At 44.1% G+C, this 24,068-nt stretch overlaps 1 protein-coding gene across 4 annotated transcripts in view; it reads right to left on the bottom strand.

The window, feature by feature from the left end:
* SLMAP (sarcolemma associated protein) overlaps positions 1-24,068 on the bottom strand; it is a 148,200-nt gene that overhangs the window by 68,264 nt on the left and 55,868 nt on the right. For all 4 annotated transcript variants that reach the window (XM_063426872.1, XM_063426874.1, XM_063426873.1 and 1 more), the window contains exon 2: positions 307-454. In XM_063426872.1, coding sequence (XP_063282942.1) covers positions 307-454 — 148 coding nt within the window. The remainder of the gene's footprint in view (positions 1-306; positions 455-24,068) is intronic.

A 24,068-nucleotide genomic window follows, 5' to 3' on the forward strand; every position in this document is an offset into this window, starting at 1 on the left:
TGGTGCTTATAGTGTTCTTTTAAAAGAGCATCAGCTGTTGAGTGACTATTGAAAAACACAGCTACAAAAACTGGCTGAATTTAGGTTGTCCTTTCTCTTCCCGAACTAGCAGAAAGCCAGTAGAAGTGAAAGGACATTGTATCCTTCTAAAAAAGTAAAATAACACACTTGTTTATACATTATGGAAACAAATATGTAGATAAGCACATACAATTAAAACATGCGTACTGTACATATCCACAAATGCATACACACACTACAAATTTATCCTATAAGAATCTGAGGAAGCAGAGAGGACAATCTCACCTTTCCTCGTGTTCTCAGTCACATCAACCCCAAATTGAATGATGTCACCTGAGAGGATCTCACATGGCGGACTTTCTTCTGAACCTCGACTCAACCGCTGGCTGTTTATAAAGGTACCATTGCTACTTTTAGTGTCTTGGAGATAGAACTGTGGAAAGAAATAGAAGAACATCAAGAAAGGCAAAAACAACTTGTTGAAAACAATTCCAGTTCCATTACAGACATTTAATATATGTAATTTAGTAATCTGTGTTTAGCATAGGGTTTATGTGAAAGATACCTCAATGCTTCTTCATTAAAACAAAAAAAAGTTCTCATCATACAGCACAAAAAAAACCTCACTCGCATGTGAATTCTGCTTTGGCATATAGCCTAAACCAGGGATAGGCAAACTACAGGACTTTAGTTGTTGTGGACTACATCCACCATAATGCTCTTATAGCCATAATGCTGGCAAAGCATCATGGGAGGTGTAGTCCACAACATTTGTAGTGCCTAAACTATCACATAGGATTATGAAAGGCCATAGCCAAGTATAGTACCCACCATGTACTAACTAAAGGAACCACACCCATCTCATCTTACTCTTACTCTAAATCCTTCTTCAATACTGCCCTCTGGAATGCATGCTCGGTTTGCAATATTACAAAATCCACTGCGGTCCACGACCTCTTAATCTCTTGTTCCCTACATTTACTATTTACCATTATAGATTTAGAGTGTTTATACAGCGCAGCCCTTGCCCTCAACACACAGTCATGCTTCTCCTCTCTCATTAGTTCATGTTCCCGCAATCCCAGACGTCTTTGACACCTTTAACCCCTTAAGGACACATGACGTGTGTGACATGTCATAATTCCCTTTTATTCCAGAAGTTTGGTCCTTAAGGGGTTAACTCTTCTTCATCCTGCTGTGGCCACCCCCCAAACTAACCTTACAGCCGATAGCTTTGCATGTGATAGAGATCCAAATATTGATCTTGTTATTTTCAGAGGAAGCCAAAGTTATTATTTCAAGTGCACTTGGAGAAGTGTGAATTACACACCAGACGCGTGTTAGTTATCAAAATAACCTTTTGACCTTTATTTTTCAGTTGTGTTTTTATACATTAAAAACTAAGTGCTTACGTGCAAATATTCATTGGACAGTAATAGGGAGGGAGTGAAAGGAGTACAGATAAGACATAGGGATGAACATGAATGCCTATCTGCTCCCTGAACTAGACATATATGGTCTTAAGTGTCGTTTTAAGCATCAAGCATTTCCCAAGTCCAAGCTAAACATTTTTTGTTTTTTTTTATAATTCTTTATTTTTGAGTACAGGAATGGAGCATTACAATTCTTGCGTGAACAATATTTGTGATTACAATACGTTGTCATAAAGTTACTGAATATTGTTTAGTTTACACTTTGCATTTTACAGTGTTGGTCTATAGTACATGCGTTTGTGTCACCATCATAAAATACATCTCTACCTACTATCATGGCTGTAAGTCCTCTCTTTGAAGATCATGGCAGGGACATAGTATTTTGCCCTTTTTAGCACTATTGGTCCGTGGATTGTAGTATAGCTTTTGACTTCTTTGCTTTACAGTCCATAATGAGCAACTTGTGTTTTTTGTTTTGTTTTGTTTTTTAATTTCTTAAAGAAAAGAAACAAAAACAAACAAAAAAAAGGGTGTGGGTGTGGGGGGGGGGTGAATTAAGGTAAGGTAAAGGGGGGGGTGGGGAGGTAGAGGGTTGTAGGGGAGGGGAACTCACTGGGTGCATCTACTTTGTGTGTGCCGCCTGGGTTGACTTGTGTATCTCATGGTGCGCGAGCCATCCTTTCTAGGTATTCCTCCCATGGTTGCCACACCTTTGAGAAGGTGCCCATGGTGTTCCGTACCTGTGCCGTCAATTTGTCCATGGTAAAGTTGTCCTTTATTTTGTGTATTACTTTACTCAGAAGAGGGGTGTCAGGGCTGAGCCATTGTTGGGTCAGTGCTCTTCTGGCTGCTAAGGTCAGTTTGTTAACTAGTTTCTGTTCTCTTGTCGACAGGTCATCTTGTGGTTTGGCTAGAAGGTATGTCCATGGGTCTCTGTGTATTGGTCTCTCTAGGACGGCTGTCATTAATGCCTCTATTTCCGACCAGTATCTCGCTACCTTGGGACACGTCCACCACATGTGGATGTATGATCCTCTCTCTCCGCAGCCCCTCCAGCATGCATCTGTGGTGGTTTTCCCCATTCTATAGAGTTTGGCCGGGGTGGCATACCACCTCAGGAAGGTTTTATATGCCTGTTCCTGAAGTGTTACGCATATGGACATTTTGGCTGCTGCTTTCCATATATCCCTCCAGTCCTCCCCTTCCAGTGTTTGTTGTAGGTCCTTCTCCCATTGGGTAAGGTAGGTGAGGGATTCTGCCTCTCTTTCCGGAGCGCTAAGCTGTGCGTATAGCCCGGTAATCAGGCCCTTACATGTGGTTTATGTCATACATAATTTCTCATAGCTAGTCAATTGGGCTTTGGCTGCCTCTCTTATCCCCCGATGTTTAGCAAAGTCCTGTAGTTGTATGTATCTGAAAAAGTCTTTAGTTTGTAGTGGCGCTACCTGTTTAAGTTCTTCAAATGTCTTGAATGTGTCCCCGTCATATAGGTGATAGTATCTCTGCAGGCCTGTGTATTCCAGTCCCTTAACCCCTTAAGGACACATGACATGTGTGACATGTCATGATTCCCTTTTATTCCAGAAGTTTGGTCCTTAAGGGGTTAAAGTCCCTCGCCCGCAAACCTGGTGCGAATGCTCGGTTTCTCAGATATGGGGTGAGGGGATTCTGGTTAGTGCGTATTTATGTGCGGTGGCGTCCCATATTTTAAGAGTTGAGTATTGCTGGCCAGTCTGTGAGTAAGGTTGGTCTGTCTGTTTTTGGTACCCAGATCCAATACTGGTGGAGGTCCCTTCCCATTACTAAGGATTCAAGGTCTGCCCATCTGCGTCTATCTGGGGGTGAGTGCCACTCTATTATCTGGGCTAATTGTGCCAAGAGGTAATACAGGTGAAGGTTGGGAAGTCCCAGTCCCCCTAGTCCCTTTGGTCGGTTGAGTGTGTGTCGGGCTATCCTGTGTCTTTTATGTGCCCATATAAATTGATCTATGGTGGTTTGTAGGAGTTGGAGATCCCCTTTCGTGACTTTTGTGGGCAGTGCCTGGAAGAGGAACAGCATCCTCGGTAATACATTCATTTTAATTGCTTGAAGGCAACCGATCCATGAGATCGGCTTCTCATGCCATTTTTCTAAGTCTTTTATTGGTGTTTTAATCATTGGTGTGTAGTTTTCCGTATACAGTTGTGAGACATCTTGTGTTAGTCTGACCCCCAAATATTTTATGTGTTGCTGGTTTAGTTTTATATGTGCCGTCCTCCCTATCAGCGCCGCGTCTCCCGCCGTCAACCCCAGCGGCATGGCTTCTGATTTTCCCATGTTTATTTTATAGCCCGCTACCTGGGTGAACTCCCAGGGCAGTTGGACTAGGTTCGGGATGGAATTCTCCAAGTCCGTGAGTGTAAGCAGAATGTCATCTGCGTACGCAGATACTTTATATTGCTCTGTTGCTATTGTCAGTCCCTTTATGTTTGGGTGTTCCCTAATCTTGTAGAGGAGGGGTTCTAGGGCCAGTATGAAGAGAAGTGGCGAGAGTGGGCAGCCCTGCATTGTGCCATTACCTAGTTTGAATGGTTTTGGGGTATGGCTATTTGGGCCTGTGGGTTCGTGTACAATGCTCTGACCGCTGTGATGTAGTTTCCTGGTAGGCCCATGTGACGCAGTAGGGCGAATAAGTAGTGCAATTGGATCCTGTCGAAGGCCTTCTCTGCGTCCAGCGATAGGACGAGAGAAGGCGCCTGGGTCTTTCCGGCCCACCAGATCAGGTCCACTGCACGTCTAGTGTTCTCATACAGTTGCCTGGATGGTACGAAGCCCGGCTGGTCCGCATGGACCAGCCTGGGCAGGATGTGTAACAGTTTGGTGGCCAGGATCTTGGAGTCCAAGCTAGCCAATTTTAATATAGGGTATCCAATGACCCCTATAAGCTTGAATCTTGGAATCAAAGTAAATTCTATCACACATGCTACCTTAACGACAAGATTGAACAGCTAAGTAAAATTCTCCCCATCCTGCCTTTCTCTTTCTCAACCACACATAGATCATGCCTTTCCTACCCTTCAGACTTTCTCCCGGCTAGTGAACAAGAGGTGGCTGCGCTTCTCCTTTCCTCTCGCCCCACCACTTGCCCGCTCGATCCTGTCCAATCTCACCTTATCAGATCTCTCTCCCCTTGTCTTGTGCCTTCCTTAAGAAACCTCATCAACTGCTCTCACCTGGCATTGTCCCTGCTGACCTTAAACGCGGCACTGTAGTACCTATCCTTAAAAAAAAAAAAAAAAAAAAATCTCTTGACCCCTCTAACTATCATCCCATATCCCTGCTCCCTTTTACCTCAAAGCTTCTGGAAAGACTTGTCTTAACGGTCTGTCTCACTTCCTCATTTCCAACTCTCTCCTTGACCCTCTTTAATCTGGCTTCTGCCCTCCAGTCTACTGAGACTGCTCTTATCAAAGTTACTAACGAGTTAATCGTAGCTAAATCCAAAGGCCACTACTCCACACTAATTCTTCTTGACCTCTCTGTTGCCTTTGACACAGTTGATCATGCTCTCCTTCTTCAAACTCATTCGGTCTCTGTGACTTTGTCCTCTCATGGCTTTCCTCCTCTCTCTCCCAATACTCATTCGGTGTCTCCTTTTCTAATGATACCTCATTCTCTCGTCCTGTCTCGGTTGGAGTCGCCCATGGCTCTGTCCTCGGTCTCATTCTATTTTCTCTTTATACTGCCTCTCTAGGCAAACCTATTACCTCATTTGTTACCTACATACCTCATCTGGATGTCCTCCCGCTTTCTGAAACTAAATCTCTCTAAAACTAAGCTCCTTGTCTTTCCTCCTCCTAACAATGATCCTCTCCTCTTTCGCACTCCCTTCAAGTTAGTGGTATTCACATAAGTCCATCCTTGCAAGTGTGCTGTCTTGGCGTCTTGATTCTGGCCTCACCTTTGAGCCTCACATCCAGTATGTTGCCAAATCCTGTAGATTCCATCTTAAAAACATAGCCCACATCCGTCCCTTTCTTACACAAGATGCTACCAAGGAGCTTGTCCACACTCTAGTAATTTCCCGCATGGATTATTGTAACCCTCTCCTAATTGAACATCCCAAAAGCTCACTACAGTCTGTAATGAATGCTGCCACCAGACTGATTTTCCTCTCTAGTCGGTCCTCTCACACCACACCCCTCTGTCAGTCCTTACATTGGCTTCCTGTATCCTATAGGAGTCAATTTAACCCCTTAAGGACCAAACTTCTGGAATAAAAGGGAATCATGACCTGTCACACATGTCATGTGTCATTAAGGGGTTAAAGTGCTAACCCATACCTATAAAGCACTGAACAATTCTAGCCCCTCATATCTCTACACAGATCCATAGCTATGCCCCTTCTCGGTCTCTCCGCAGCTCGCACCCATATGGCCAACTCACGCTTGCAGGACTTCTCGCGGGCGGCTCCCTTCCTATGGAATAGCCTGATTACCGCCATTAGACTCTCCCCTAGTCTTCAATCGTTTAAGAAGTGCCTTAAAACCCATCTCTTTAGGAAAGGTATGGCCTCCCAGAGTAACCTCTACCTCACATACCTGTCTCTTGCTCTTTCCTCCAGCTCTGCTTCACTCCCACCTTATTTGATTGCCATTTCCGGTCCTAATGTGTTTTATACCGCACCTCATATAAACTGTAAGCTTGTTTGAGCAGGGTCCTCTTCAACCTGTAAGTTTTCTTGTAATTGTCCTATTTATAGTTAAATCCCTTCTCTCATAATATTGTAAAACGCTACGTGCTACTGCTACTGTGAGCGCTATAAAAATGGAAATAATAATAATGATAATAGTATGTCTGGTGAGTACAGTATGTCTCTGCAAGCATTTTCATGTTTTAGTCTAAACATAGATAAGATGTCTAGGTCATTACAATAGAATGATTAAGAAGTTTCCTTGTGATGTTCACATGTGAAATTATCAATTCATGGTCTCATATCTTTCCCAAGTCATGGTAGGTCCTAACATGACTAAATTGAAAATCGAAGGTATAAATAATTATTAGTACTTATTCATATTAGAACCACTGGAGAGATATTTTTGGAGAAAGACACTGCTCCATATTATCATGACAGAGGTTGACTTGTTCAAAAAGGTATGTTATTCTATTTTATTGATATTGCAAGCATATACTTTAATCTTATAATCTCTGCTACAATATATTGTACTGGATTAAAAAGTTTTTATAGGTCTATATTTATATTTAATAAAATATTTTAGGAGGGCGTGGCCTAGCAGCGGAGCGGAATGGCTGCCTAATCTCTGAGCTCCTCCGTACTCGCCCTGCAAATCGCTAGAAAGCTGCCCCAAACGCAAATATGGGGAAACACACTAAGGCTGGGGGTACCCCCAAACCAGCGGCCACCCGCCCACCTGCAATCCAGGCATCGGTCAGGCAATACATGACCACACAGCCGGACCCATCTTCCCAGGCCTCCGCTGAGGCCTTCCTGTACTCGGAGGCCTCATCCATGAGCCCGAACTCCCAGGTCGGCGACGCGAGCGGAGAACCCACTGAACACCCGCCGGCAGACTGGATGGCCCTGCTGAGAGCACTGCCTACCAGAGCTGATCTGACCCAAGCCACATCGGCCCTCCATGCCTCGATCCGGGCCGACCTCCAACTGATGAGAGCGGACATGCAGGGTATGGCGGACCGCATGGCGCGGCTGGAAGAGGAACAAGACAACCTCACTGTGGCCCACACAACCACGGAGTCCACACTTCTCAGCCACACTGCCCACTTACAAGCCATGGCGCGCCATGTAGAAGACCTTGACAACAGGGGCCGCAGAAACAACCTGCGGATCCGAGGCCTACCTGAAGGCGAAGAACCCTCAACCCGGCTCACAGACACACTTACCTCCTTATTCAACGACCTTCTAGGCCGTCCTACGGACACCCTGATTGACTTTGTCCGTGCACACAGGGCATTAAGACCCAGAGGCCCTGAGGGAGCGCCGCCAAGAGATGTTATATGCTGCTTAACTATCTTCTCCCTCAAAGAAGACATACTACAGGCGGCTCGTAATGCGGGATCCATTACCCACGAGGACCACCCGATCCAGATATTTCCTGATCTCTGCCCGGCCACATTGGGCTACCGCAGGGCCCTGAAACCCCTCACTCGAGCCCTGACGGCTCAGAAGGTGAGATACCGATGGACTTTCCCGACCGGCCTAATTGCTCACACCCCTAATGGTCCCATGCCGGTACGCAACCAACAGGACCTGCAAGATCTCACCATTGAGCTCCAGCTACCACCTTTCAACATGCCTTGGCCGGACCCATTAGACTTCTATGTAGGCCCACCGAGGCCGACACGAGACGACCCACTGCCACAAAGAAGAACTAGATCTAGACAGGAGACGGCGCGACCAGTCGGCAACACCCGCTGAGTTCTACGGCTCCTAAGAGACTTTGAGACCCACAGTTTGAGGTACCTGCCTATGAACAATAACCCGCTGGGGAGCTTCCCATAAGGTATCTCACAAACCACACTGAACTGCCGGTCTCCATCTCTTGTTACACTTTTGGGTGGGGGGCTGAAACGGGGGATTTGATGACTCTGCGGCTCACGCTATGCCTCGACCGCCACACAGAAGGGGAACATTCTCTTAACCGGCTGCGTTGCCATAGAGGGACTGACATTGCCACACCACCAACCACGAGCCGCAGAGACGGGGAGACTCGGTGCCACCGGCACATTTTGTGACTACTAATAACGGTGATATAGGGTCTTTGTCGGAGGGCCCATCCTCCCCCTCTATTGAAGTGGATGGGTATATACCATGGGGAAGAATAGGCAGGAGGGAAACACAACCACCACACACACGCCTGACGCCAGAGCTCAGGGCCACAACACGACACGCCATCCAACTAGACACGCCATGATGCTCGCACACACGACTCACAAGGCTAGAAGCCTGGTCCACACGACATGCATAATCTTTACGATACCCCACTCACAAGATCACAGATAACCCAGGGGCTAGAGTATTTTTTGGGCGGGGCGGGTAGGGGGTAGCCAGAGGGGCCTTCCACGTGGGAGTTTTTCTTTCTTTTTGTTGTCACTGCTGTAGGTGACCCCACGGGGAAACACCTCGTTTTTTTTTTTTCTCCTTTCTTATCCTTTCCTCTCCCCTCTCTGAACCGGGACCCCGGAGAGAGACCGGGTATATCCGAGAGGCATTCAGTAACCAGTAGGCCACGTTCCCACCTGGTCGGGGTGTCAGGTAGAAAGGCAAGGGGACTCGACCGAACCGCTAGTACGGACGGGACGACTCCACCTCGGCCTACACCCGAGCCATTATTTTGTATAGTGTTGTTTTATTGTTCATTGTTTACTTATTGTTTACATAGTGTTCATTTTATTTTTCTTTTCTTTTTTGTGTCGTCTCTGTATCTAATCCTAGGCGCTCAAAGTCCGGCTGCGGTGTCCGCGTGGGGACTCGGGAAGGGGCCTCATCAAGGACCACCCGTCCAGGTAACACCCTTTCCCTGTACCTCTGACACGCTCCTCCCCTGAACCCACCCACCACCTGAGTGGTACTGCAAACCGTAGGCCCACCATTTATCTGCCCGCACTACCCCTCCCAGAATAGCCCATAGGTACTCCGTCATGCAGAACCCGAAACCGGTAACCAGAGCAGACATCAACATTGTCTCTATTAATGCCAAGGGCCTTAACCAACCTGAGAAACGATCACAGGCGCTCCGCCACTTTCACAGCCAAAGAGCCCACATAGTATTCATACAGGAGACACATTTCAAGGAAGGTCTGACACCTAGAATGACTGACAAACGGTTCGCCCAATGCTATCTCAGCAACAACCCCTTAGGAAAATCCAAAGGCACGGCCATCCTCCTTCATAAATCCCTACATTTCACACCCACAGCAACCATGAAAGATGACTGGGGAAGGTATATATGTGTTAAGGGGACGATAGCTGACCGTACGTACACGCTAGCCAACCTGTATGCTCCTAACACTGCGCAACACCGTTTTCTGACTAAATCACTGAAAGCCATCATGGCCTTCACGGAGGGTTGTCTGATCATGGGAGGAGACCTAAATGTGGCCCTACAACCGAGCCTAGACACCTCTGCGGGCACCTCGACGATACCCAGACATGTGTTGACCACTATCAACAAAACCCTTAGAGACCAACGCCTGACCGACTGTTGGAGAGCGACACACCCTGATGACAGAGACTTCACCTTCTATTCCAATCCAAACAAGACGTACTCCAGACTTGACTACTTTTTCCTACAACACTACTACCTGACTGATGTTAAGTCTGTGACGATTGGGACAGCGACATGGTCCGACCACGCACCACTCACCATGACGCTAACGTCTCCCCTCTATAAGCCGACGTGCCGCAACTGGCGACTGAACGAAGCCCTACTTAACGACCTAACAGTAGCCACGGAATCCCGGACCGCACTTACTCAATACTTCACTGACAATGTTACCCCAGATGTGACACCCCTCTGTGTGTGGGAGGCCCACAAATGCGTGATACGAGGCTACTTCATAGCCAAAAGCGCAGCCCTGAAAAAAGCAAAGGCTGCCAGACTGGCGACCATAATCACGGAGATACAGGTGGTGGAAGCCAGGCACAAACTAACACGGCTCCAGAGCGATGGTGCCAAGCTACTGACACTACGCAGGGAACTGGCATCCATCATGAATGCCTACCACCAAAGGGCGCACCTGCGCACCAAAGCCTTCTTTCACACACACGCCAACAAATGCGGGACCTTGCTGGCCCGTATGATCGCTAAAAAGAGAGCAGAATCCTACATACCTAAAATTCGTGATAAAGAAGGGCGACTGAAACATCTCCCGGGAGACATGGCGGCGGCAATACGGGAATATTATGCGGAGCTTTATGCCATACACCCCGACAGGGAGCCACCACGCCAAGGTGACGCCTTACCAGAAACTAGACAATACCTACGCACACGCATACATAACCGACTTCCCAGGGAAGCTACGAATGCCCTTGACGAACCGATCACGCCTCGCGAGTTAGCCTGGGCCATAAAAGAGTCGAAATTGGGCAAATGCCCGGGCCCTGACGGTCTCCCCACTAGATACTATAAAAAATTTGCTGACGTGTTATCCCCACATCTCTTGACTGCCCTTAACACCTTACGTGACGGAGCCAGCCTACCCACACAGACTCTAGAGGCCAACATCTCCCTAATCCCAAAGGAAGGTAAGAACCCGGAACTCTGTGCGAGCTACAGACCTATCTCCCTACTAAATTGTGACCTTAAACTCTTCACAAAAATACTAGCCCGCAGACTACAAACCTACCTCCCTGATCTCATACATAGAGACCAGGCAGGGTTCACGCCCCAGAGAGAAGCAAGAGACAACACCATCAGGACACTAGATCTCATCCACAAGGCACAAGACAGTCGGGAGGGCCTCCTCTTGCTCTCCACAGACGCGGAGAAGGCCTTCGACCGCATAGATTGGGGCTACATGCTGGCGGTATTGGAAGAAATAGGTCTGGGCCCGCACATGATGAGCTGGATACGAGCACTATACTCCAAACCCACAGCAAGGGTATGCGTGAACGGACTGTTCACGAACCCGTTCCCCATCCGGAACGGCACAAGACAGGGATGCCCCTTGTCCCCATTGCTGTTTGTACTGGCACTGGAGCCCTTTCTTAACTCTGTCCGGGACAACCAAGCCATAAAAGGGATACAGATAGGGCAGACGAGACACGTAGTGGCTGCCTTTGCAGATGACCTGCTGTTTTATGTCACTCGGCCTGAAACATCAATGCCAGCAATTATGGCAGAGTTCCAGCTCTACGGCCAATTATCGAATTTCAAAGTTAACCTCGCCAAATCTTCGGTTCTGAATGTCTCGATCCCACCCAATAGAGTTGCAGCCCTGAAGCACACGCTCCCATTCCAATGGTCGGACACTACCATAAGATACTTAGGCACCTCCATACCAAGAGACCTGTCACAAATATACACCGCTAATTTCCAACCCCTCCTAACCACAATACGTAGAGACCTGGAGGAATGGACTAAAGTTCGCCTTTCCTGGTTTGGACGCATTGGAGTGTTGAAAATGAACATCCTGCCCAGGCTGCTCTACTTGTTCCAGACACTGCCAATTCACATACCTGAGGCGTACTTCTCAACACTGCGCTCCATGGCACTCAGATTCACATGGCACAACCTACAGGCACGGGTCAAACACGACACTCTCACATTACCAAAACGGAAGGGCGGCCTGGCCCTCCCAGACTTCCAAGTTTATTACAAGGCAACCCATCTCCAGAGGGTGATGGAATGGTCCAAATCGGAGGTCCACAAGCTATGGAAGGAAATAGAGTCAGACCAAATATCCAGACCAATAGGGCTCCTACCGTGGCTAGATCACCACCAGGGCAGACAGCTGGCTAACCCACACCCGCTAATTAGAGCAACCTTAATGATCTGGCACAAAGTGGGGACACCCTCCTCCTTCACCACACCCATCTCACCACTCTTACCCCTGACGCATAATGACGCCTTCCCACCTGGACTAGACGCAGGCCCGTTCCAACAACTGTTAGGAAACTCACTACCCAGACTCTGCCACGCTACCACCAATGGCACGATACGGACTCTTGAGTCCCTGCTGCCCGTGGGGAGACCAACGTTCATGCTGCAGTTTAGATACAAACAACTATCCGCTTACCTACTAATAGTCACCAAAGACATCCATGCCCACAGGCCGCTCACAGACTTTGAAAGGCTCTGCCACGACCCAAACCCACTGGCCAGGGGACTGTCCACACTCTACAGCCTCCTCATGGACGCAAAGAGACTTCCCCCACCGAGCTTCATGAGTAAATGGGAAACCGACCTGGGAATTACACTCTCGCCAGCCCAATGGGAAAAGATCTGTACCCTGTCCCTTCACTGTTCAACATCCAGCGGCATACAAGAAACGGCCTATAAGGTACTGTCTCGCTGGTACCGCACGCCACTGGCCACCCATTCCTATGACCCAACCGCCACCAACAACTGTTGGAGATGTGAGAAAGCCCTAGGCACTCTCTTCCATATCTGGTGGACGTGCCCCCTGATACGACCCTACTGGGCAGCGATCCACACGATCACCACCAAATTTTCTGATACTCCCCCCCACTTAGACCCAGCAGCCTTTCTCCTGCACCACACCTCCACCCGTAGCTCAGCTTACAAAAAATCCCTAACGATCAGGATCTTAAATACAGCCAAGAGTCTCATTCCCTTATACTGGAAACAAAAGACCCCACCACCTGTGTCGACCTGGTTTAAGCGCATGGAAGAGCTAAGGGCACTAGAGGAACTCACCTCACACGCAGAGGGGAGGGAACAGTCGTATATGACGACCTGGACACACTGGATACTGACCACGACGAAACCTGACTTCCAGACGCTTATCACAGACTGAGTAGACATCAGAAGGGACATGACCCGAGACGATGGGTAGGGGTGACAAGGAAGGACCGACAAGACAGCGCACGTCATACATAAAGCTACCACTGACAGATGTTAACTCGACAATTCTGACCCTGACAGAGACGAAGGACCACATAAACCTAAAGGGAAGGGAGGACGCTTTCTCAAACGCTGAGGGACCCCCCCCCCCCCCCCCCATTTTTTATCCCCCCCCCCCCCCCCTTCCCGGGTGGACTTACGGGCCGCGCAGCCGGACCAGGATACAGCAGACCACAGGTATGCCATTAAATGCTCAACTACACATGTTCCGACCTGGAAACCTGCGCGTTTCTTTGCATTACTTTACCGACACCTCAGAATCGCTAACAATGTGCCTTATTACCTGTATCTGCCAGTTGTTGGAAACCTGCGTGTTTCACTGAACCACACTTGAGACGTTTACCTTTATTGTTATTTGCAAATTTATTCTTGAAAATCTGAATAAAATTTAATTCACAAAAAAAAAAAATATATTTTAAAAGACAAAACTTTATTGCTTCCAAGACAATCTATTTTTATTGTATTCTCATTTATATAATTTAAATAGAGTAACTCTTACCAAGTATATAGGTTTATATGTACAGTTAGCCCTGCTAAATTTTATGCTTCAAGACATTATAGTGGTAAATATGGGAACCAGCAGCGGTTACAGTATGAAATAATTTTCCCTATTCCTGATTATACATGGCAGCATTGACTTCTATATAGTGGGAGAGTTAGAGTTCAAATACAACTAATTGTTATATAAACCATTATTGAGCTGCATAAACCTAACAACCCTTCTCAAAAGCCAAATAAGTAATCAATAGGGTATTGTCATAACTCAAATACAAAGAAACTAGTCCTGCGCTCAAACTCCCATTACTCCTGGGCGGCAGCAACGAAAATACATAGGGATGTGGAAAGAGCGCAGGTAACTTTTTCTTTGGTTTTTACTGCCGCCCTGGAGTAATGGGAGTTTGAGCGCAGGACTAGTTTCTTTGTATTCACTTTTGTATCACACAGCTAGGTTGCAATGCTGCTGCCCATCCAATGTGTTCACTAGTAAGGGTTAATAAGCATGTAGGGATGTATATAAGAAATACCCTCTTTCTGTCTCAGAGATATTTTTGCCAGAAGCTCAAGGTAGCAAGGCGAATGGTTAGAGTTAGGACCCACCTGCGAGGTCTGCCTTGACGTGGCAGGTGGGCATACCCTCTCATGGCCATTGGAGGTAACTAAAAACCTCAATTTGTTTAAAAATACATAGGGAAATTAGAGAACCGTCCTGCATCTGTCTTGCTATGAACTATAATAAAATAGTGTAGAGGAGACCCTCCTGAAAACATAAAGGCAGGGCTTGACAAGTTTGTTGAGAATCTAGGAGCCAGCTAAAAAAAAGTTAGAAGCCAGTTTTTTTAAACTAATTTTAAGTTTAATTTTCAAGGAGAAAATCGCAATTCTTAAGGAACACTATAGACACCAGAACGATTACAGCTTAATGTAGTTGTTCTGCTGTCTGTACCTGCAGACCTTTTAACCCCTTAAGGACGGAGGACGGTTCAGGACCGTCATCGGCATTTTTGCGTTGCCGACCGGTGACGGTCCTGAATCGTCCTAACCGTCCAATGTACTTACCCAATCGCCGTCGTTCCCCTGGCGGCGATCGGCGGTGCTCCCGGTGTGGGGAGACTGCCTGCAGCCCAGAAAGTCTCCCCATGGCGGTTTAGGACCCCTGTGGCCATGTGATCGCCCAACAGGGCGACCACATGTTCACAATACGTGTCCTAGTCTCTGCCAGCAGGGGGACTGTCTGTGCTGACAGGCAGTCTCCCTGCATGTGTAAAATAAAAATAAAAAAATTAAAGTGAAAGTTAATAAAAAAAATTATTATTATATATGTGTATATATATATATATATATATATATATGATATATAGACATATATTATACCTATATAATATATGTCTATATATCATATATATAATGTCATGCTAAGTGTATTTTTATATTAATATGTACATATATTAACCCCTTAACACCGCAGCCAAATGTACAAGTTGTGAACGAAACAAAACGTAAACAAAACCTGGCATTTGCGCTATATGTCTGTCCAACCGTAATTCACCTCTTTCATATTAAATGCACCCCCCCCTTATTATATATCATTTTATTCAGGGGAAACAGGGCTTTCATTTAATATCAAATATTTAGCTATGAAACCTAATTTAATATGAAAAAAATGGGACAAAATAAGATTTTTTTTTTTCGTTCTACATGACATTTTAACTGTCAATGTCATAATACTGTTTGCTTTTACTGCAATAAAATACACATATTTGTATTCAGCAAAGTCTCACGTGTAAAACAGTACCCCCTATGTACAGGTTTTATGGTGTTTTGGGAAGTTACAGGGTCAAATATAGCACGTTACATTTGAAGTTGAAATTCGCCAGATTGGTTACGTTGCCTTTGAGACTGTATAGTAGCCCAGGAAATAAATTTACACCCATAATGGCATACCATTTGCAATAGTAGACGACCCAAGGTATTGCAAATAAGCGATGTCCAGTCTTTTTTAGTAGCCATTTGGTCACAAACACTGGCCAAAGTTAGCGTTCGTATTTGATTGTGTGTGAAAAATGCAAAAACCGCCAATTTTGGCCAGTGTTTGTGACTAAGTGGCTACTAAAAAAGACTGGACATACCCCATTTGCAATACCTTGGGTTGTCTACTATTGCAAATGGTATGCCATCATAGGGGTAATTTTCATTCTTGGGCTACCATAGGGTCATAAAGGCAACGTAAGCAATCTGGCGAATTTTAATGTGAAAAAAATTAAACACAAGCCTTATATTTGACTGTGTAATTTTTGAAAACACCATAAAACCTGTACATGAGGGGTACTGTTGTACTCAGGAGACTTCGCTGAACACAAATATTTGTGTTTCAAAACAGTAAAAAGTATTGCAGCAATAATATCGTCCCTGTAAGTGCTGTTTGTGCGTGAAAAATGCAAAAACCGTCACTTTTACTGGCGATATCATGGTTGTAATACATTTTACTGTTTTGAAACACTAATATTTGTGTTCAGCGAAGTCTCCCGAGTAAAACAGTACCCCCCATGTACAGGTTTTATGGTGTCTTGGAAAGTTATAGGGTTAAATATAGTGCTAGCAAATTAAATTCCCTATACTTTCGGCATGGGTGGTCAGGCAGGTCCCGCTAATTGTAATTAATTAGGATACCTAATTATGTAAAATTATTACATAAATATATGTGTAGAATTAATATATGTATATATATACATATGTGTATATATATATATATATTTTTTTTTATATATTTTTATTTATATATAGGTATATATATATAGTGATATATACGTATATATTTATGTATATAGATATATATATTATTTCGTTCTACGTGTATTTTGATATAAATATATATATATTAATATCACAATACAGTTAGAACGAAATAAAACACATCTATATATTTTTTAATATTTTATTTTTAATTATTTATTTTATTTTATTTTTTTACGTATTTACATATTTATTTTTTTTATATTATTTATTACAATAATTATATATATATTTAATCAGTATCAGTCTACGTGTAATTTGATATTAATATATATATATAATTATATATATATTAATATTAAAATACACCTAGACGGTGTATGTGTGTGTATGTATATGTGTATATATATATACTTAGATCATATATATATATAATATATATATATATATATATGATCTAAGTATAAATTTATTTTTTTTTACACTTTTAACATTATTTTAATTTTATTTTCAGCCAGCAGGGGGACCAACTGTCATTACAGTTGGTCCCCCTGCTGGCAATGCCTGAGCCAGCTATCCCGGCCATGTGATTGTGAGGTCCTCGCAAGGACCTCACTCTCACATGACCGGGAGGGACCGGAGGAGGAAGATGTGCCGCGGGGGGGCTCCCTGGGAGTCCCCCCAACCGCGATCGCCGGCGTGGGACCGCCGGCGACCGGGTAAGTTACTAAAAACCGGAGGGCGTACTATTACGTCCGGCGGCGTTTAGAGCCGCTTTTAAAAGGACGTAATAGTACGCCCTCCGGACTTAAGGGGTTAATATAAAAATACACTTATAATTAATTTACACACGTATATATAATATATATATATATAATAACTATATATATTGTATATATATATATATATTATAAAATACGAATAATAAATAATTTAAATTAAATTTAAAAAATTAAAAATAATAATAAAAATTAAAAAAAATTATATATCTATACGAAATTTTATTCCAGCTGTATTTTGATATTAATATATATATATTTATATCAAAATACACTTAGAATGAAATTGTATATATATCTATGTATATATAAATAAATAAAAAGAATGTGAACTATTCATATGTCCATATACAAAATTACATAAATAATTATATATACACGTAGACTTCAAATATATAAATATGCATATATATTTAAATTCTACGTGCGTATTTATGTAATATTTTTACATAACTAAGTTATTTTATTGATTGCAATTTAAGGGACCTGCCTGCCAACCCAGGCCGAAAGTCCAGAGAATTTAATTTGCTATCACTGTATTTTACCCTGTAACGTTCTATGACACCCTAAAACCTGTACATGGGGGGTAATGTTTTACTCGGGAGACTTTGCTGAACACAAATATTAGTGATTCGAAACAGTAAAACATATCACAGCGATGATATTGTCAGTGAAAGTGACTTTTTTGGAATTTTTCACACACAAACAGCACTTTTACTGATGATATAATTGTTGTGATACATTTTCCAGTTTTGAAACACTAATATTTGTGTTCAGCAAAGTCTCCTGAGTAGAACAGGACCCCCCATGTACAGGTTTTATAGCGTTTTTGAAAGGGTCAAATATTTTTACATTGAAAATGGCCAGGTTGGTTACGTTGCCTTTGAGAGCGTATGGTAGCCCAGGAATGAGAATTACCCCCATGATGGCATACCCTTTGCAAAAGAAGACAACCCAAGGTATTGCAAATGGGGTATGTCCAGTCTTTTTTAGTAACCACTTAGTCACAAACACTGGCCAAAATTAGCGTTCAATTTAGTTTTTTACTTTTTTCACACACAAACAAATATGAACGCTAACTTTGGCCAGTGTTTGCGACTAAGTGGCTACTAAAAAAGTCTGGACATACCCCATATTGAATACCCTGGGTTGTCTACTTTTAAAAAAATATGTACATGTGGGGTGTTATTTAGCAATTTATGACAGATAATAGTGTTACAAAAAAATGTATGTTTTGAAACCGCACTATCCTACTTGTACTTATAGCCCTATAACATGCAAAAAAAATAGCAAAAAGCATGTAAACACTGGGTATTTTTTAACTCAGGACAACAGTTTGAATCTATTTAGCAGTTTTTTTCATTCGCTTTTGTAGATGAGTAAAATATTTTTCACATAAAATTAAAAAAACGTGTATTTTTTTAAATTTTTCATCATATTTTTTCATTTTTTTTAAATTAAATTACATGAGATTATATAAATAATGGTATGTAAAGAAAGCCCCTTTTGTCCTGAAAAAAACAATATATAATTTGTATGGGAACAGTAAATGAGAGAGCTGAAAATTACAGCTAAACACAAACACCACAAAAGTGTCAAAAAGATGCCTGGTCGCAAATGTACAACATCGCAAAAAAAGTCCGGTCCTTAAGGGGTTAATGTAAACACTGCCTTTTCTGAGAAAAGGCAGTGTTTACATTACTGTCTAGTAACAGTCACTCAGATGGCCACGAGATAGTCCTTGGTTTAGCGTCTCCTTGCTCTGTTTGAAGGCACTGAATGTTCCCCATAGAGATACATTGATTTAATGCATCTCTATGAGGAGATGCTGATTGACACGCTGTTTTTCTGCGCATGTGCAATATTCACCCTTATCGGAAATCATTATGACTGACCATCCACGTCCATGGCGAAGCTGGTACGGCATGGGAAGAAAAGGTGAGTATAAACAACTTTCTCGTGCGATTGGAGGAGAGCAGGTACCTAAACACACACACACACACGATAGAGTGACTTCATATTCCGGCTCCCAACACCATTAAACAGCCCTACATACGCCGCCTACAATGCTCCCGCGAGCAGGCAGCTCCCACGATTTTATAAATAGTTTAGTGTCACAATAAAATCTAAAGGAGTTACTCCAACCACCGTGACTACTTCATTGATGTGAAGTGGTCATTGTGACTGCAATCTACATATGTAGGGGTTTGCTTCAAAGGCGGCACATATGGAAGTTAACCCTTTAAGAAAGGAATGTACATTGGCAAGAAATATAAAAAAATAAAATTAAAATTAAAACACAACTATTAATGACAGTCACTCTATACCAGAGGAACATGGAAAAGATTGTCTAATCAAATTCTCAATGTGTATTCAAAATGAAGTTGTGATGTCATGTAGCCAATTTTAACAGGTTTTTTTCCCCCTTGCCAACTAACATATCAAGTAAATTGCATTACACAAGACGTGTAAAAATTACATGGCAAATTATTTTAAAGAAAAATGTAACCCAAGATATTTGTAATATATATATATATATATATATATACAAAACAGATAAAATTCGTATCTTGTGATATCTACATCACTGGACTAATACAGCTACAATCTCTACTTGAATATATATATATATATATATATATATATATATATATATATATATATATATATATATATATATATATATATATATATATATATACACACACACACATACATATACACACACACATACATAAATATTGCTTTTGCCTAATTTAAAACAGATTATATGGTCCTGCACTTTTGCATAAGCTCATACCTCAGGCAGCCCTTTGATTAGGCAAAATAAAATAAAAATAATTTGATGTTTAAAAATGACTCAATTGGTTGATTTCATATGGAATGTACCACATATAGTAAGTACACACCAACCACAGTAAGTACACTCACACAACAATGATCAACTGTTGAAAGGGCTGAAAGGTAAAGCAATAATGCATTGAGTATACACAATGCACCATGTCAAAAATTGTAAACAAATGCCAAAAAGTCTATGTAGCTGCTATGATTATCTCAAGACACATCGTCAGATTTACTGAGTGATACCATGACAGATTAATATGTATGCGTGCATGTACACAAAGTGTGTTTAGCATAACCTTTATTACATACAACTGGGTGGGGATTTGATTTAAATTAAGTCAATTTATATCCCTTATTAGTAATACTATTAAAATCATGATTTTTAAATGTAAAGACCCATTCTTGCTGATTGTGATAATCTTTAAAGGGACACTATAGTCACCTGAACAACTTTAGCTTAATGAAGCAGTTTTGGTGTATAGAACATGCCCCTGCAGCCTCACTGCTCAATCCTCTGCCATTTGTTTATGAACCCTAGTCACACCTCCCTGCATGTGACTTGCACAGCCTTCCATAAACACTTCCTGTAAAGAGAGCCCTTTTTAGGCTTTTATTGCAAGTTCTGTTTAATTAAGATTTTCTTATCCCCTGCTATGTTAATAGCTTGCTAGACCCTGCAAGAGCCTCCTTTATGTGATTAAAGTTCAATTTAGAGATTGAGATACAATTATTTAAGGTACATTACATTTGTTTGAAAGTGAAACCAGTTTTTTTTTTCATGTAGGCTCTGTCAATCATAGCCAGGGGAGGTGTGGCTAGGGCTGCATAAACAGAAACAAAGTGATTTAACTCCTAAAGGACAGTGAATTGAGCAGTGAAATTGCAGGGGAATGATCCACACACTAAAACGGCTTTATTTAGCTAAAGTAATTTAGGCGACTATAGTGTTAATATTTGCAACAAGATTTCACATTTAGATTTGAAGGATCAGATTGGAGAAATATGTCATCACGCTACATTGTGGGGGACTTTCATGTATGAGTGTGTTAAGTAGAACTCTCTTTATAAGAATATAAGTAATTCTATCGAGCTGCTGCCTTGGTGGAGGGATTAGTTTGGAGCATGAGCAGTCCTTCCCTGCTCTCAGGTACTGATTGAAGCTTGGAAGATACTCCACCTCATTTATTCTTGGATTGCTACCATCAGGGCCAGCGCTTCCTATAAGGTGAACTAGGCATTTATTCTTGGATCGCCCCCATCACCGGCCCTTTTTTTTTTTTTTTTTTTATGTTTGTCAATCTTTCTTTTATTAAGGCATTAGCGATGGGGTACAGAATGAAGAAAGGGAAACGTGTGAGCCAGATATACGATACAAGATTATTACAGTGCTAACATTGTTGGTCTACATTTCCGTGATATTGATGTCTCATTTTTTGTTTTGTGTCGTGTAACAATGAAATTTTACAGACAAGCTTAGAGAATAGTCTGTGCAACTTATGGAACATTTGCAGTAGTACTAGTGTTTCGCTGTCTTGTTAAGTTACATTAAACTCAAGTAAGGTGCTACAGAGTGCGCTATGCCTATGACATGTCTAAATTTAACTTTCAAACAATTCTGGCTAGTACAGCGCTGGTAGAGCTGGTTAGGTGGGTTAAGCTATGAACAGGTTATAACATTTTTAAAACGTGCGAGCATATGTAGCTTGTCACCCTCGTTAAATAGGCTATATGACTAACTGGGTAACACAGCTAGGAGCAAAACAGTCTGTGCCTTAAGAGTCTCATCGCGAGCACATCTTCCAAACTGGTGTACACACTGAGTGTCTCTTTTGCAGTGGCCCTTGGGGTTAACAGTGACAGAGTCCTTGGTACCTTGCTCTTTTAGAGATAGGGGGTTCTGTATAGCGGCTTTCAGCCAATACCCATTTTCAGCCGGGAAATCGTGGGGGCCGCAGGAGTGCGTAGTGCTGCAGTGATGGGGTAAGCGCTGTGGGTTCCGACTCCCATTATTGGCTGGAGGTGTAGTGATGGAGCTCTCTGGCCCCAGGCCCGTGCTGAGGTCCTCTTCTCGGAGCCGCTATCCGGGGGCCTTGCGTAGTCCAGGCCTCTCCTTGTATGGGGAGAATGGATCTGGGTCGAGGTTTTGCGTTGCCGTGTGGGTAGGGTGCTCCGCTTGCTTGGTCGGTGCCGACGGGTTGGTCGTTTGGTGACCCCAGATCTAGGTAGGCGGTTGTTTCCAGTGGCGCGTGCTGTATAGTGTTGTGTGCGACCATGTAGTCCGTGGCCATTTCGTGCTTCCCGCCTCTGGGTTTTCGCCTCGAGGTCCCGTTTGGGGCTTGCCTCTCTTGCTGCTAACTTTGCCCAGAAAGCCTCCAGGATGGCATCAAGTCTCGACTCTAGGCTCTCCTGTGGTGCCAGACCGCAGTTTGTGCTTGTTCGCTGGACTCGGCTGTTGCAGGGGAGTGTGTCCACCATTTTGTATGTGGGGTCACTCTCCGCTATTCCGAGGCGTGGGCTGCCAGGAGCCATCCGCTCTGCAGTCAGTGGGGTGTGGACCGGGATATCCCCCCCGGTCCAGGGGGGGGGGAACGGGACTCTCTGAAGCTTTGCTAGGGGGGCAGACAGGGGGTGGGAGATCGGCCGTTTCTCCCACCCAAAGCCGCCACTAGGCCGCAGCCACTCCTTCAAGTTTTTGACGGGCGGCATCACGGTTTTCCGGCCCGGAACACTCCAGCCGTCGTCCACTTCAGGCAAGTCGCTCTTTGGTGCAGATTGTGTATAGCAGGAGTCTCGGAAAGACGCTCAGGACAGTTGTTTGGTAGAGAGCTCCTGCAAGTTGCGACCATCCGCCATGCTGGTCAGGCCCCGCCCCCCATCACCGGCCCTTTTAATGCTGCACCCGCCTGAGCGCTCTATAGAGATCCTTAGGCGGCAGCAGCACTGCCTCTCTTTCTCCCCTCTACCATGAGTAACGTGGCCGAGCTCCTCTCACAGGTGCACTTCCTGTCAGTCCAGCCGTGTACAGGAAACAGAAGCTCCTGTACCGTGGACTGGTGAGAAGCTCAGCCACCCACGCTACACAGGAAAGGGTAGGTGGGGGGGAGGTAAAAAAAGAAGACAGGGAAGGAGGGGAGTAAGATGAACACAGGGAAGGAGGGGAGTAAGATGAACACAGGGAAGGAGGGGAGTAAGATGAACACAGGGAAGGAGGGGAGTAAGATGAACACAAGGAAGGAGGGGAGTAAGATGAACACAAGGAGGGGGGGAGTAAGTAAGATGAACACAAGGAGGGGGGGGAGTAAGTAAGATGAACACAAGGAGGGGGGGGAGTAAGTAAGATGAACACAAGGAGGGGGGGAGTAAGTAAGATGAACACAAGGAGGGGGGAGTAAGTAAGATGAACACAAGGAGGGGGGGCAGTAAGTAAGATGAACACAAGGAGGGGGGGGGAGTAAGTAAGATGAACACAAGGAGGGGGGGGGAGTAAGTAAGATGAACACAAGGAGGGGGGGGGAGTAAGTAAGATGAACACAAGGAGGGGGGGGAGTAAGTAAGATGAACACAAGGAGGGGGGGAGTAAGTAAGATGAACACAAGGAGGGGGGAGTAAGTAAGATGAACACAAGGAGGGGGGAGTAAGTAAGATGAACACAAGGAGGGGGGGAGTAAGTAAGATGAACACAAGGAGGGGGGGAGTAAGTAAGATGAACACAAGGAGGGGGGGAGTAAGTAAGATGAACACAAGGAGGGGGGGAGTAAGTAAGATGAACACAAGGAGGGGGGGAGTAAGTAAGATGAACACAAGGAGGGGGGGAGTAAGTAAGATGAACACAAGGAGGGGGGGAGTAAGTAAGATGAACACAAGGAGGGGGGGAGTAAGTAAGATGAACACAAGGAGGGGGGGAGTAAGTAAGATGAACACAAGGAGGGGGGAGTAAGTAAGATGAACACAAGGAGGGGGGAGTAAGTAAGATGAACACAAGGAGGGGGGGAGTAAGTAAGATGAACACAAGGAGGGGGGGAGTAAGTAAGATGAACACAAGGAGGGGGGGAGTAAGTAAGATGAACACAAGGAGGGGGGGAGTAAGTAAGATGAACACAAGGAGGGGGGGAATAAGTAAGAAGAACACAAGGAGGGGCGGGGGGGGAGTAAGA

Source organism: Pelobates fuscus, chromosome 7 (genome assembly GCF_036172605.1).
Source record: "Pelobates fuscus isolate aPelFus1 chromosome 7, aPelFus1.pri, whole genome shotgun sequence".
Lineage (NCBI taxonomy): Eukaryota > Metazoa > Chordata > Amphibia > Anura > Pelobatidae > Pelobates > Pelobates fuscus.